Below are 12,462 nucleotides of genomic sequence, written 5' to 3' on the forward strand. Positions count from 1 at the left end.
GTTGTATGCCCAAAGCTCGTCCTATTGAATTCAAAAAGCCATGAACTAGTAACAAATGCACTTTTAGGCCGATCCTGGGCCTGAGGATCGATAGATGTAAACGTTATACAATATACACTATACAGCCCCTCTTCCCCAAAAGAAAGGAATTAAACCCTCACGGCAAGAGCTTTAGCAGCAGTAGAAATTACTGACAGTTCTTAGTATACATATAGACATAGTATATATATATTATACACACATAAAAGATTAATAAACTGATTAGACATTGTGCATTGATTCAAAAAATCATGCAGTCTTTTGAAGTATACTTACATTCATATCAAAGAATTATTGGTAAAACTTTATTTTGAAGTCATTTGGTTTCATTAATAACTACAATACTCAGTGAGTGCTGTTCCTATTTCTCTGACACCTTTCTCTATTTCTTCATCGGTCAGGAAGGCAAAGGATAATCGGATGAAGTTTTTGAAATTGCCATAGGGTGAGAAGCTAAAAAAAGTGGAATATAAAATAGTCGCATTTGATGTCTCGTGAAACCACAGGCAGCCCGGTCACTGCTGTTACGTCATGCTATTATATATGTATATAATTACAATAAGGCTGGCAACTCTCTCGCAAAAAATATAATACATACATTAATACCATCGCTTAAAACAAAAATACTACGCTAGTTTCTTAAAAAAAAACCAGATACAAAACACCTTGGATATATTGACTATATTTATCTGTCGTTTTTAGACTTGAAAAAACTCTAAAATGCTTAAATGCAATTTACTCGACAAACGTCATCATCGGAGAATTCGTCGGTCAACTCAATGAAGGAAAAAGATCTTCGTTATGGCTATCTTTAAGAGGGGGAACGGGGAATCGGGGAATGGGGGAATCGGGAAATGGGGGAATCAGGGAAAGGGGGATTCGGAGAATGGGGGAATCGGGGAAAAGGGGAATCAAGGAATGGGGGAATCAGGTAATGGAGGAACTCGGGAGCGAGGAAACTGGGGAATGGAGGAACTGGGGAGTGGGAGGAATGGGGAACAGAGGAATGGAGGAACTGCGGAGTGGGAGAAATGGGTAACGGGGGAATGGAGAGCAGGGGGATAGAGCAACTGGAAAGTAGGGGAGCAGGCGAAATGGGGAGCGGAAGAAGAGGCACCAGGCAACCGGCGGAATATGAGAATGGGGGAACGGAGGAACAAGAGAATGGTGGAACCTGGGATGGGGAGTGGGGAGAAAGGAGAATTCCTCTGTGGCTCTGTTCCCCAGTTCTCCTGCTGATATGTTTTTACACAATATATTATTATACCGTATAGCAAATTATGTTAGGCAAAGAGAAAAAAAGCAGGCGATAATACAAGAATATAATATTATACAGCCTTCCTAAAATTAAAGTAATGATTGAAAGGAATTGAATCCTCTCACACCAGAAACCTCGTGCAGGGGCAGAAATTACTTTCTACACCTAGTGAGCCTACATAGCTACATAGTATAACAATCCATAATACAAAGGACATACTTTGGTCCTGGACGCACAGAGACTTTGTGCTTCTCTTCACAATATTTCGCGAAAGCTAAATAGAAAAATATATTATTATAAAATTGAATTATTTTAAAAAAACTTTTAAAGTTCTTTTACACTACACTCAATTAGCCTTTCTTACGATGACGAATATGCTGCCATTTTTGGGGTACTTTATTTCAAAACCGTGAGACCTCGTAACGGCGACTGTCTTTATTTTTAGGTTGAATTTATTCTTCAAATGGTCTGTTGATTCTAAAAAATCGCTTTTCATGTTGTTATAAGTTTTTATATCCATTTGAGAGAATTGAAAGTACCCAAAAAACGTTATCGTGAGAAAGGCTAATTTATTCTCACGGCACGGCTATAATGGATATACTTGCACCAATTTCATTCGTGCTCGGCCATTGTATTGGCAGCCTAAACACTAATAGAACTGTATAGAACTGGTCACGGGTATCAATTTTAGCCGTGCAACCCGTGCCGCGGCAATTAGTTGAGTGTAAACAAGGCGTGTTGGAGTCCGAGAGGTAAGGTAAGAGAAATAAACTTTACAATCAAGGCTCGTGCAGAAGACAAACTATACAACCATAAATTATGGAGTCGAAAATCGAGTCTATCACCTTCAGCGTCGCAGTTGGATGGCAGTTCAACCCAAACAAAATATCCTCCCTAAATTGAAAATTCAAAATAAAAAAGGGTAAAAAGGCCAAAAATCATCCAGTATAATATTCACGCGGGCTATAGCTCCTTCATATATTTACCGTGGGTTTTCTGTATTTCACATACGGCTTCGCATATTTATCAAGAGATTCACACATCAACTCCATCTTTCTCTGGAAGTGAACACTTCGTTATATTGTGCAGTATTGAGTATTTTAGCTAGACGGCAACATTGGGGACCAAGGTTTTAGTGAAATATCAGCTAACTTCAACAACAAAATTGACACTTTTAATGAGATATATACACGGTAACTACCATCATTTGATCACTTTTTTCAGTTTTTGTATTTTCTAGTATTCAAAAAACAAACCGCGACAGCCGGCCATTGTTGACCTTTATAACACAACCTAAGTATTCGTCACATTGGAAGCGAGATTACTCACTTTTAAATCTGATATTATGTCCGTGAAATACGAAGATAGAATTTCGTTCTTCAGAGCTGTACCCATAATAGCCGATGTGTATTGATTCAGGCCACCTCCGCTAGCCAGGGTTGGACTGTGTTGAAGACGAACATATAGTCATTGGTGATGATCATAGTGGTATTTCATTGTGGTATAAAGACGAGTGATAACCATATGATGGTGTTGGTGATGGCCGGTAGTCATAGAATTTATTATTGCATATTTGTTTGAAGAAAGTGAACAACATTCAAGTCACGTCTTAAACCAACCTGAAGATAATTTTGTCCCGGATAATTTTCGGAGCCTCGAGCCAACCTAATCTCATTCCAGGAGCGACTATTTTACTAAACGATCCATTTGACACCACGTGACCCTTGTAATCACTGTCTGATCTAAGAACATTAATTCATCCATTAACTCATATAATTGTTCAAACAGAACAATTTTCATTGCAATGCAATTCTACTTGTAAGCGATGTAAATTAGTGAAGAGTTTTGCAGAAGAAAAGTGCATGAAGTGTAATAAACGCAAAAGTTTCGTTGTCCCCAAATATACATATCTCAAAAGTAGAATTGCATTGCAAGTTGCAAAAAAAATTGCACCATGTAACAGGGCCTTTAGGGTTGCATTTTTTTATACACCCTGTCATCAATGCGTTCGTATTACGTAATTACGAATTTGGCCCGTTTCATATGCCTGTTTTACATGTGCCAAATTGAATTACAATAGATGATAAGGCAATCCAGCTCATTACTACCATTTGCGTTCAAGCTTGCGGCGTGCGATTTTAAAACGTACGTTTCACGTTTCAAAACGTAGGTTTGCCGTTTCAAAACGTACGTTTTGTCACGCCCCCTTTCATTTTTGGGTTATTTGTAAATACGGTTTTAAAATACTGAATGCAGCTATTTGAAAAGAGAAAATTGCGCATATATAAGTTTACTTTTCTCACAGAATAAGGTTCCATTTGTAATTCTTGTAAAACACTTCCGCAAACGTTACAAATGTAATAAACCTATTTTTGGATATTAGCTAAGTTCGTTTGAACTTCAAAAACATGTCAATTTCATTGTCTAAACATGGCAGGGGGCGTAACAAAACGTACGTTTTGAAATGGCAAACGTAACGTTTTGAAACGTTAAACCTACGTTTTGAAACGTGAAACGTACGTTTTAAAATCGCACGCCGCAAGCTTGAACGCAAATGGTAGTATGTATTGTCTTTTAATATAATGTATTTCGTGGATGTAAAATACTGCGTTTGAAACGGGGCTAAGGATACAATATAAATTTTGATATTTTGTACCTACTTTTTATCATAACTAAACAGACGACGGGGTGGTGGCTTCGACTCAAAGTTTATTATATTGTAAACATCATCACACACAGCTACAATGTTGTATTTTCTTAGCACTTTGATCAGTGCAGAACATCGTTCTAAATGGAAATATTGACAGCATTATTACTATGGCATGGGGACATAATTTTTATTGTAGGTGCTTAGACCCCCCATTGAGCATTGCTTAATTTACATGAGCATTAATTGCAGCTGATAACAGATCTTGCAGCTGATAACAGATCTTCCTCCTCACCTAACCCTGCTATAAAAATGGGTTTGTAGACTTAAAACGTCTACTTTAGCACCCATATCTACAACTTTTAATTCATTTCTATTTCCTACACCTCTGATATGACCATTCAAAAGCTGTAAATATAAGATTTGACTAATATTAGCAGCAGAAATGATTAGATGAAAACATAATAGCATAATAGCAACACATGTACCTAATTAGTGTTAACATGCATGCAGGTATAAGTGGACAGGAGTTACTACAACAAAATGTATATTATTCCTGAGTTGTGTATTTAGACTAACCTGGTGGCAAACTCACTGACGTTGGGTTATTGAAAACAGGAACAGTGTAAAACATTGCACGATATGGTCGTGTCTCACTGGTTTCCCCAAGTTTATCCATGTGCTCTAAAATTAACTGTTCCAGAGCATCTATTTTCACCCCTTCATCATCTGTTGGAACTAAATGTTGAAACATAATGCGTGCCTACATTACTTTACCATTCAGGTTGTGAACACTTGGACCACTAGTGAAGAAGTGACAGACAAGAAAGTTTAAGAAATTTGGTTGAACCAAATTACAAAAATTAAAGCTTATTTATGTTTATTATCTAAAGCCACTTTGTGCACTTTATTTTGGTCCTTAAGTATGCTATTTATTTTTAGCATTTTGATTTAATTTATCCCTAGGGTCTTGTTTTTGTCAGAATATTTTGGCATTTATCAGGAAAATTGGCATACCAGCAAGAATATTCAAGCCAAGATCTTGACGAAACATCTTTATAGCAATAAAATATGTTGGATCTTCAACAAAAACATAATCTCCAGGTTGAAACATCATTAGAGTCACCATCATGAGGCCAATTGTTGCACCACTTGTACAGACCATATCATGACTAATGCAAAACAAGAAATATTCATTTTCATAACATTGATATTTTGCATGCCTGATAATAACTGCACTGAAAATGGGAGTGTGATTTTGGTGGGTAAATGTTTGCAAATTGAAGTTTAATAGATGGAGATACAGTGGACATCTAGTAATTAACTAGAGAGTTGAATGATGGCATATTTTACATTAAACTTCATCCCCTAAACCATAATTAACACATCACTGTAGACTCTTTTTACTAATTTGGAGACCCCATTTTAGCTCTAGAGACCAGACAAAAGGATGGCTCACTGCCCTTTCCCTTTGGGCAACACTGTACCTATTCACAGGATCCTGATATCTTTTAGAGAGAAATTTTGCAAGTTCTTGCAAAAATACATAATCTCCACACAATGCACCATACTGAAACATATCACTATATTCTTCACTTTCCTTTAATAAGAGATAAAATGTACATTATTTACTATTTATTATTCAGATTTATTATTTTACTATTTATGATTAATAATAATCATAACCAATTACAAATATATCAGGCGCAAGGCTAGGTTGGAATGAAATTCAATCACTGATTCAATGTTCAAATAAATTCATCTACAATTTCTTTTTGATATTTCCCCGTGATACATAAACCAAGCAAACCAGGTTATGGTGAATTAGGAAGATGTAATATAATGCAAAAGTGCTTAATTTATGATTTGACTAAGAGCTTTTGAATTTTGCTAATTACCCTATCCGGTCTCATATCACTGATTTTCAAGTACTCCCCAATATCTGGTATTTACAAAAAAATTGGACGAAAAATTGGTACTGTGTAACAATGTCTGGCATCAAGTAATAATATCGTAACAGCTTTTTGATAATACAAATTACTTTAAACTCACAAGTCGTTGCTTGGTTGCTTCAGCTAGCAATGGTTTCAACTTGGCCATCATTTCAAAAGAAGGAGCACCCATTCCAAATGCAGTTACACCGGGTTTTAAAACTCCAATACTCTCGAATAGATTCCTTGCATTTATGCCCATTCTCGAAGTCTCTTCTGTGCGTGAATCCGCCATTTATTCGATACTGGGATTGCAAATATCAGAGTTGCAAAAAGAGTTCAACCTTCCTCCTGTCGGATTTCAAGTTTTGAAAACGTTCATCAAAAACATTACGTCACTGAGTCAAGTGGCAACCAGCATAAAGAAATAAAATATAAAGAAATATAGTACCCGCAGCTTTTTTGTAACTCTGGCAAATATATACATCAATTTTATTCTCTAGCACATGTTCTCTAGCTAGTCAAATTACTTGCACTCAGAGCCAGGAAAATGTCTAACCCCGCCAGCAGGGCCGCAACGGGAGAATAAAAATGAAATTAGCGTTCAGAGTGGGGGGGGGGGCTTTGCGTGGCACTGTATTGCCCCGAGGACCAAAAAATAGCTTCATTTTTTATAATTATAGAATACCCCGCCATTGAAGCAACACGTTTCAATAAATAAACTCACAGCTCTTATTAAAATCTACATAATATCAGTGCCGCATTAACCTTTTTTTTGGACCCCCGGGCACTTGGTAACTATGTGTCCCCCCCTAGTCTGTCAGGTGTGCATGCCATGTCATTTGATTTTTCGCAGGGTAGTGTGCAGGCAACACATCAAGCTGAAGTTGGATGATTTAATACGATCTAAAAGACTACTAAAAGACTAAAAATAGTTTATCAGGCTGAGAAAACAAGATTAATCATTACTGGCATTTATTGAATTCAAGGCACAACTTTAAGAAGTGCAAAATGTTAATGCACCTCACGCACAATAACAATTTTAATTTGAAGTACTGCATTTGTTTTAATTGTTCCTGATTACAAGTCAGCAAGGTCTTCAAAATACAGTAGGTTGGTGTGATTAACTAATATTCACCGTCTTCACATGTTCACTAAACATTGTTTTATTTGGACGCTGTAAAACTGTCCAGATATTTCTTTACATTTGTAAAACATTTATTTCCAACAACAGATTCGCTTCCTTGCAATTATACTAAAACAATTATTCACCTCAGGCTCGGTGAATATCGCTATTCACCTCGCCTTCGACGAATAGTTGTTAAATAATGTAGCCTGAAAAACCTGGATAGCAATTGTGTTGACATGTGACAATTGTGTTGTGACTTTTTATAATTTTATTTACTAATTACTATGGTCTAACTCAACATTTTAGGCCCCCAAATACTTGGGCCCCTGGGATCGGGCCCAATGGTTAATGCGGCACTGTCATAATATATAAGTGTGACTGATACGTAATGATGCTATACGTCATCAGTCTACGTCACTAACTAGAGTCTCGTAACTCTCATATGGTAACTCTCTTGTTCAAGTTTAAAGGAAAATATACTAGGAAAAAGTTGACACACAAATAAAAAGTTTTTGTGTATGAGTAAGTTATTTGAAGCGCAATCAATTTATCGGCACGGCTAAAATTGGTACCCGTGGCCAATTTCATTAGTGTTCAAGCCAGCAATACAAAAAATTTTAGCCGTGTCGTACCGATAAATTTAGTCGGTAGAGTAAACGGGGCTTGAATTGATAGTTAACATAGTGGACTATTATACAGGGTATCTCGGAAAAAGCGGACGCTGTTGAATTCACCCTGATATATAAGTAATAAATTATTATTATTATTATTATTCCAGAGTGTCTCTGAAAATGGACGCTGCCTAGCACCAAGCCTGAACGCAAAGATGCGTAAAACGACTCATTAAGGCGTTGAAATTTACGTGTAAAGCGCACGAATAACGAATTAAGGCCTTTGGGAATTTAAAGTAGCTTGTGAATGATAAAAAATAACTTTGCGAAAATGATAAAATTACAAATTAATCCTATGACCAGTTCGGAAGAAATTGGTTCAACTGACCACAGAAGAACGAGTTTTTGTTGTTATAAATTATATACGCTAAACAACTGCAGTGCGAAACGCTGAAACAATCGGTTTATTGGGTTCAGGCCATTCAAAGTTCAAACAATAAGTGATTTCAACAGCGTCCATTTTCAGGGACGTTCTGGAGCACTAATTGTAGTACTAGCGTCCGCTTTTTTCGAGACACCCTGTATAGTTGCGCTGAAGACTGAGAAATATGTGTGCATTCTATTTTTCATCATTGAATGCTGATGTATTGCGGAGGAAGAGAAGAAAATATCTATTAAAGTTTATTATTGTTATTTAATATTATTGTTAAAATATTAATTTACAAAAAGATACAGATTCCAAACAGTAAACATTCGAATCGTTCTGACTTCTGAGTACGAATGCTTTCGATAGCACCTTCACTCAATTAGTGGAAACCAATGCTTGTTAAATTGTTGTACTTTTTCAGCCTAAAATTTAAGCAAAGAATTTGATGTTAGGACAATTCTCGACACAGCCTGCGTCGCAGGTCCCTAGCACTCTCTGCTTGAGTTGGCGCATGTAAGCAAGCAGCTACGCTTTATAATCTTTTGAACAAAGAAATCAACTCCACTTGTTCACTTAAACAGCAAACGGAAAATGGCAGTAAACGTAAAAACAGTAAGGGCTTACCATACTTCCGGATTCTTTGGGTGAATGCGATGGTTTGGTTCTTTCAGTGAATTTTACTTTAAGTAACTGAATAGAAGTGAAAATCTTAATTAACTTTTTAATCCGACTAATCGGATGGAATGAATCGCACTTGTTTGAAAAACATGCTGCAGATAGCCACATACCTTTCTAACTTCATGAACTATTTCATCAGTTGCGCAAGTTATATTATTGATCATAAAGTTTATCTAAAATAATAAAATAAACAATTTTAATTCGAATGATTTATTGTCAAAACAATGAAACTGAACTAATCATTACTACCCATCATATGGCTGTAAAAGATATTTTTAGTCTGCAAAGCGAGATGAAATATTTCTAGCTACGTAGACTAGGTACATCCTTACAAAGATCGTTCGATAACTTCTTTTACAAACTTTTTCTGTACTGCTACTTGAAAAACGTTTTACGTGGAAAAGGGGGTCGGCGGAGAAATGTCTTTTTTTACACTCCCATTTCCTGACATATTACTTGAAGCGACACCGCAGTAATTGGTGAGATTTAGCCGCAATTCTCAATACGGTAGGCCTCAAACTGTGAAGACTGCAAATTGCGCATTCATTTAAAAATTAAACTTTTTAAAGTTATTTAATAGTTTTCGCTTTGATAGCGATACAGAAATGCACCATTGTGAAACAGTGGCAGTGATTAGATTTTCAGGTTGAAACTTCATAAACACCAATCTCTGCGGTGTTACTGGAAGCCTCTAATTTCCTCTTATTTAAGAAGATTATACTGTAGTCAGTAGGCAAAATTATGAAAACCTACTTTGACGATCTTTTCATGTCGAGTTTCTTGTTTTGTTAATTGAGAGCGGGCGGAGTATTTACGCAGTAAAAATCTGTTAAAGACAAGAAGCTTATGAAACAAATATTCGATACATGGGTGGACTCAATTCAATAATTGCCTTCAAGTACTTGTATTATTAGGCCAATTAATAATTGGCCTAATAATACAAGTACTTGAATGAGATTAAATATTATACTCTATAAACATTTTCTTAAAGTGCTTTTTCCTATAACCGCTGGTTTACCTTGATATGAGGAAAGAACTTAAAGCACAATAGCAGTTATGATGGTTTTTCACAAAGTCTCTCAATTCTTTGTTTTCTATGTACAAGCTGTTTTCATTTACAGCAGTATCCAATTCAGTCACATTTAAATCTTCAATTGAACAATCTAGCAGCCCAGAAATAATATCATCTTGCGGTGCCTCATTCTCTGCAATGCCCTGAAACGCATTTTTGGCCACAAGCTCTTCACTTTCTTCAAATGTTTTTCCCTTTTCAGTCCAATGACCTGGATTTTTAAATCCATCCACTGTACAGTCTTGTAAGTTTTTCAACAATTCATGGTCACCATGGTCTAATAACTCTTTTCCTTTTACAGCTGTTTTTTCAGTATAATTTAAATTTGATTTGCATATTAACCTTTGGTATATCTTTTCATAGTATGCATTATTGTGCTTCCCACACCTTGCAGTAGTAAGTTCACTGGGCCACTTAAAGCAGATTGAGGACAGTATGTATGTTTCAGCTAAATCAACCCACAGTGAGGAAACCTCTTCATTTTCTTTGATACACTGCTGTATGGCATATGTTGCTTCTGAAAGAGGAGGTTTAGGTCTTATGTTTCTCAGTTGAGTGGGCTATCATTTAGAAATCTTGAGATCCAACAAAACACAATTAATTACGCTTAATTTGGAAGTCAAAGTGAATGATTTTGGTACAATGTGAGGAAAGGAGGAATCAAGAGTCTAAGAGTAAACCCTAGTTCTGAGATCTCAACTGTATTTAGTATTTAGTAGTAAATGATAGATCTCTAGACTATTTAGCCATGATTAGCCTATTACCAGACAATTTTGCCAACACACAAGCAACAGTTTTTTGGATGAGTACAAAATACCTTCCAAGTTCCCTTTATCTCTGTGCATTATGAACATCAAGTGCCATAGAGATGCATTCATCTTATCAGCAATTATCTGAAAATTTTACAACCAAGCATATTACTAAAGAAGGTTATAGACTACCAAAGTTAATTACAAAATGTATGCATGCTTCACATAGCAAATGTTCTGTCCAGTCACAGATGCAATTGTAATGTACTTCATTTAGATAGGGACAAATAATCAGTATATTAAAAGCAAATTTGAGTACCATTTCGTCTAAGCATTCTTCGGCTTTATCAGTTTTCTCTATCCTCATAAAACACATAACTTTAGATTCACAAACTTCCTGGGTCAATATTGTATTTGATGGTGGAATTAACCTTAAAAGCTTTTCATAACTTTTCACTGCTTCAGCATATCTCATCTGAGCATAGAGATAATCTGCTTTATATTTCATTTGTTCTATAACTCTGGTGGTGTCTGCACAATTGCTGTTATCATCTGACAAAAACCACTGCAAAAATAGATAGGATAAATACTATAGTCTTCCGTCTCCATGAAAATTGCATCTTCCCATTTTGGTTTAACTGTAACACTGAAATCCAACTTAAGGGGAGTATCTATATATTCTCTCTTTGTAATCCAGGCATATTTGTTTGTCAATGAATGTTTATAAATAAATATATAAAGCTATGGGCCATTCCAATTTAATATACAAACCCCCCCCCCCGTTGACGAGATTTACTGAGGGGGTGAAAATTTTAGAATTTCTGAGGGTGGAGAGTAAATATTGATGAAAATTCGGAGGGCTTAAACGAAATATACATTTTCCGAGGGGTTATTAAAAATATTTAAAATAATTTAAAATTCGACTAAATTTTCCGAGGGGTGATACGAAAAGTACGAAAAGTTGGACATGTTTACGACAATTTCCAAGGGGTTCTGCTGTGAAATTTCAAAATTCCGAGGGAGCTTTAACCATTCAACATAAATATCTGAGGGGGATACAAGGGAACATTACGTGTTGACGATAATTTCCGAGGGGGGATAAAAAATTGAATAAAAATTCAAAATTCTTAATATTTCAGAGGGTGTAAAAAATAATTTTCGAATTTCTGATGGGGGTGATGCAAAAAAAACCCTTCCCGAGAGGGTGAAAATTTAAAAACCTTGTCAACGGGGGTGTGTGGATTTTTTTTGGAATGGTCCTATGTTCTGAAGAAATCTCAATATAAAACAACTTTAAATCCCGAGACAATATACATAGAATATTTTGAGCTATATTTTTTAGCAATGAGTTACAGAAAATAATTTGATATATGGCTAGAGCTTCTTACGGTGAGTACAGCCTGAACCAGCCATAAGCCCATAAACTGCAACTCTGTACCTCATTGTACATCCAAGGAATCAAGTCTCTAATCAAGTCATACTTTTTAGGCATTTATATTTTTGTACGGTTTGCAAAAAACATTCTACTCACAAACATGTCTTGTCGCCGAACTGAATAAGGATATTGTGTGTGTTTCTCTTTTCTGTCAGTTGCAAGATCTTCGAAAAGGTTTTCACCAAAGTCCATTTTTCGAATTTTCCACTTCATTTTGACACGAATACTTCATGTTATACAAACATTGAACAATTACTGATAACGGTCCGGAATCCGGATAAACCAGAATACCACACAGACACACACACCACTGTATAGAAAAAATACTTAAAAAAAATAGATGTGACTTTATATTCATATTCTTTCATAATCTTATCTAACTGTGTATAAATTAGAGCAGGGGGATTTAGGAGCATTAGGGTCAAGTGGGGCAACAGGCAACAGGGCCCAAATAATAAAACAATTCTGGAATGGTTTGTGCTTGGT

At 35.9% G+C, this 12,462-nt stretch overlaps 1 protein-coding gene across 3 annotated transcripts; it reads right to left on the reverse strand.

Annotated features, from left to right (window-relative positions):
• Positions 1-236: 236 nt before the first annotated feature.
• On the reverse strand, positions 237-12,171 carry LOC114530278 (2-aminoadipate transaminase-like). 3 transcript variants are annotated; one of them, XM_028551882.1, is made up of 18 exons: positions 12,073-12,171; positions 10,973-11,106; positions 10,610-10,685; positions 9,739-10,309; positions 9,474-9,546; positions 8,831-8,893; positions 8,667-8,732; positions 5,997-8,464; positions 5,432-5,544; positions 4,962-5,116; positions 4,524-4,682; positions 3,958-4,084; positions 2,917-3,039; positions 2,627-2,741; positions 2,284-2,355; positions 2,143-2,191; positions 1,517-1,571; positions 237-492 (listed from the first exon to the last, which is right to left on the reverse strand). In XM_028551882.1, the coding sequence occupies exons 8-18, from the start codon at positions 6,168-6,170 to the stop codon at positions 369-371; spliced, it is 1,266 nt and encodes a 421-aa protein (XP_028407683.1). In that variant the 5' UTR covers positions 6,171-8,464; positions 8,667-8,732; positions 8,831-8,893; positions 9,474-9,546; positions 9,739-10,309; positions 10,610-10,685; positions 10,973-11,106; positions 12,073-12,171; the 3' UTR covers positions 237-368. The 3 variants fall into 3 exon arrangements, with proteins under 3 accessions (XP_028407683.1, XP_028407682.1, XP_028407681.1); XM_028551881.1 differs by having other exon boundaries at positions 10,135-10,309; positions 10,861-11,106; XM_028551880.1 differs by having other exon boundaries at positions 10,861-11,106.
• Positions 12,172-12,462: the final 291 nt, after the last annotated feature.

This window comes from Dendronephthya gigantea, unplaced genomic scaffold (assembly GCF_004324835.1).
Source record: "Dendronephthya gigantea isolate DGI-Jeju-01 unplaced genomic scaffold, DenGig_1.0 000061F, whole genome shotgun sequence".
NCBI classification, from domain to species: Eukaryota; Metazoa; Cnidaria; class Anthozoa; order Malacalcyonacea; family Nephtheidae; genus Dendronephthya; species Dendronephthya gigantea.

What these genes read in the sequence shown, in the direction of transcription:
- LOC114530278 (XM_028551882.1), bottom strand. Translation starts at nt 6,170, where the DNA reads ATGGCGGATTCACGCACAGAAGAGACTTCGAGAATGGGCATAAATGCA. An exon ending in GTCAGTGAGTTTGCCACCAG is followed by an intron (nt 4,085 to 4,523) that starts GTTAGTCTAAAT and finishes ATTTCCATTTAG; the next exon opens with AACGATGTTCTGCACTGATC. An exon ending in TGAAATACAGAAAACCCACG is followed by an intron (nt 2,192 to 2,283) that starts GTAAATATATGA and finishes TTTTCAATTTAG; the next exon opens with GGAGGATATTTTGTTTGGGT.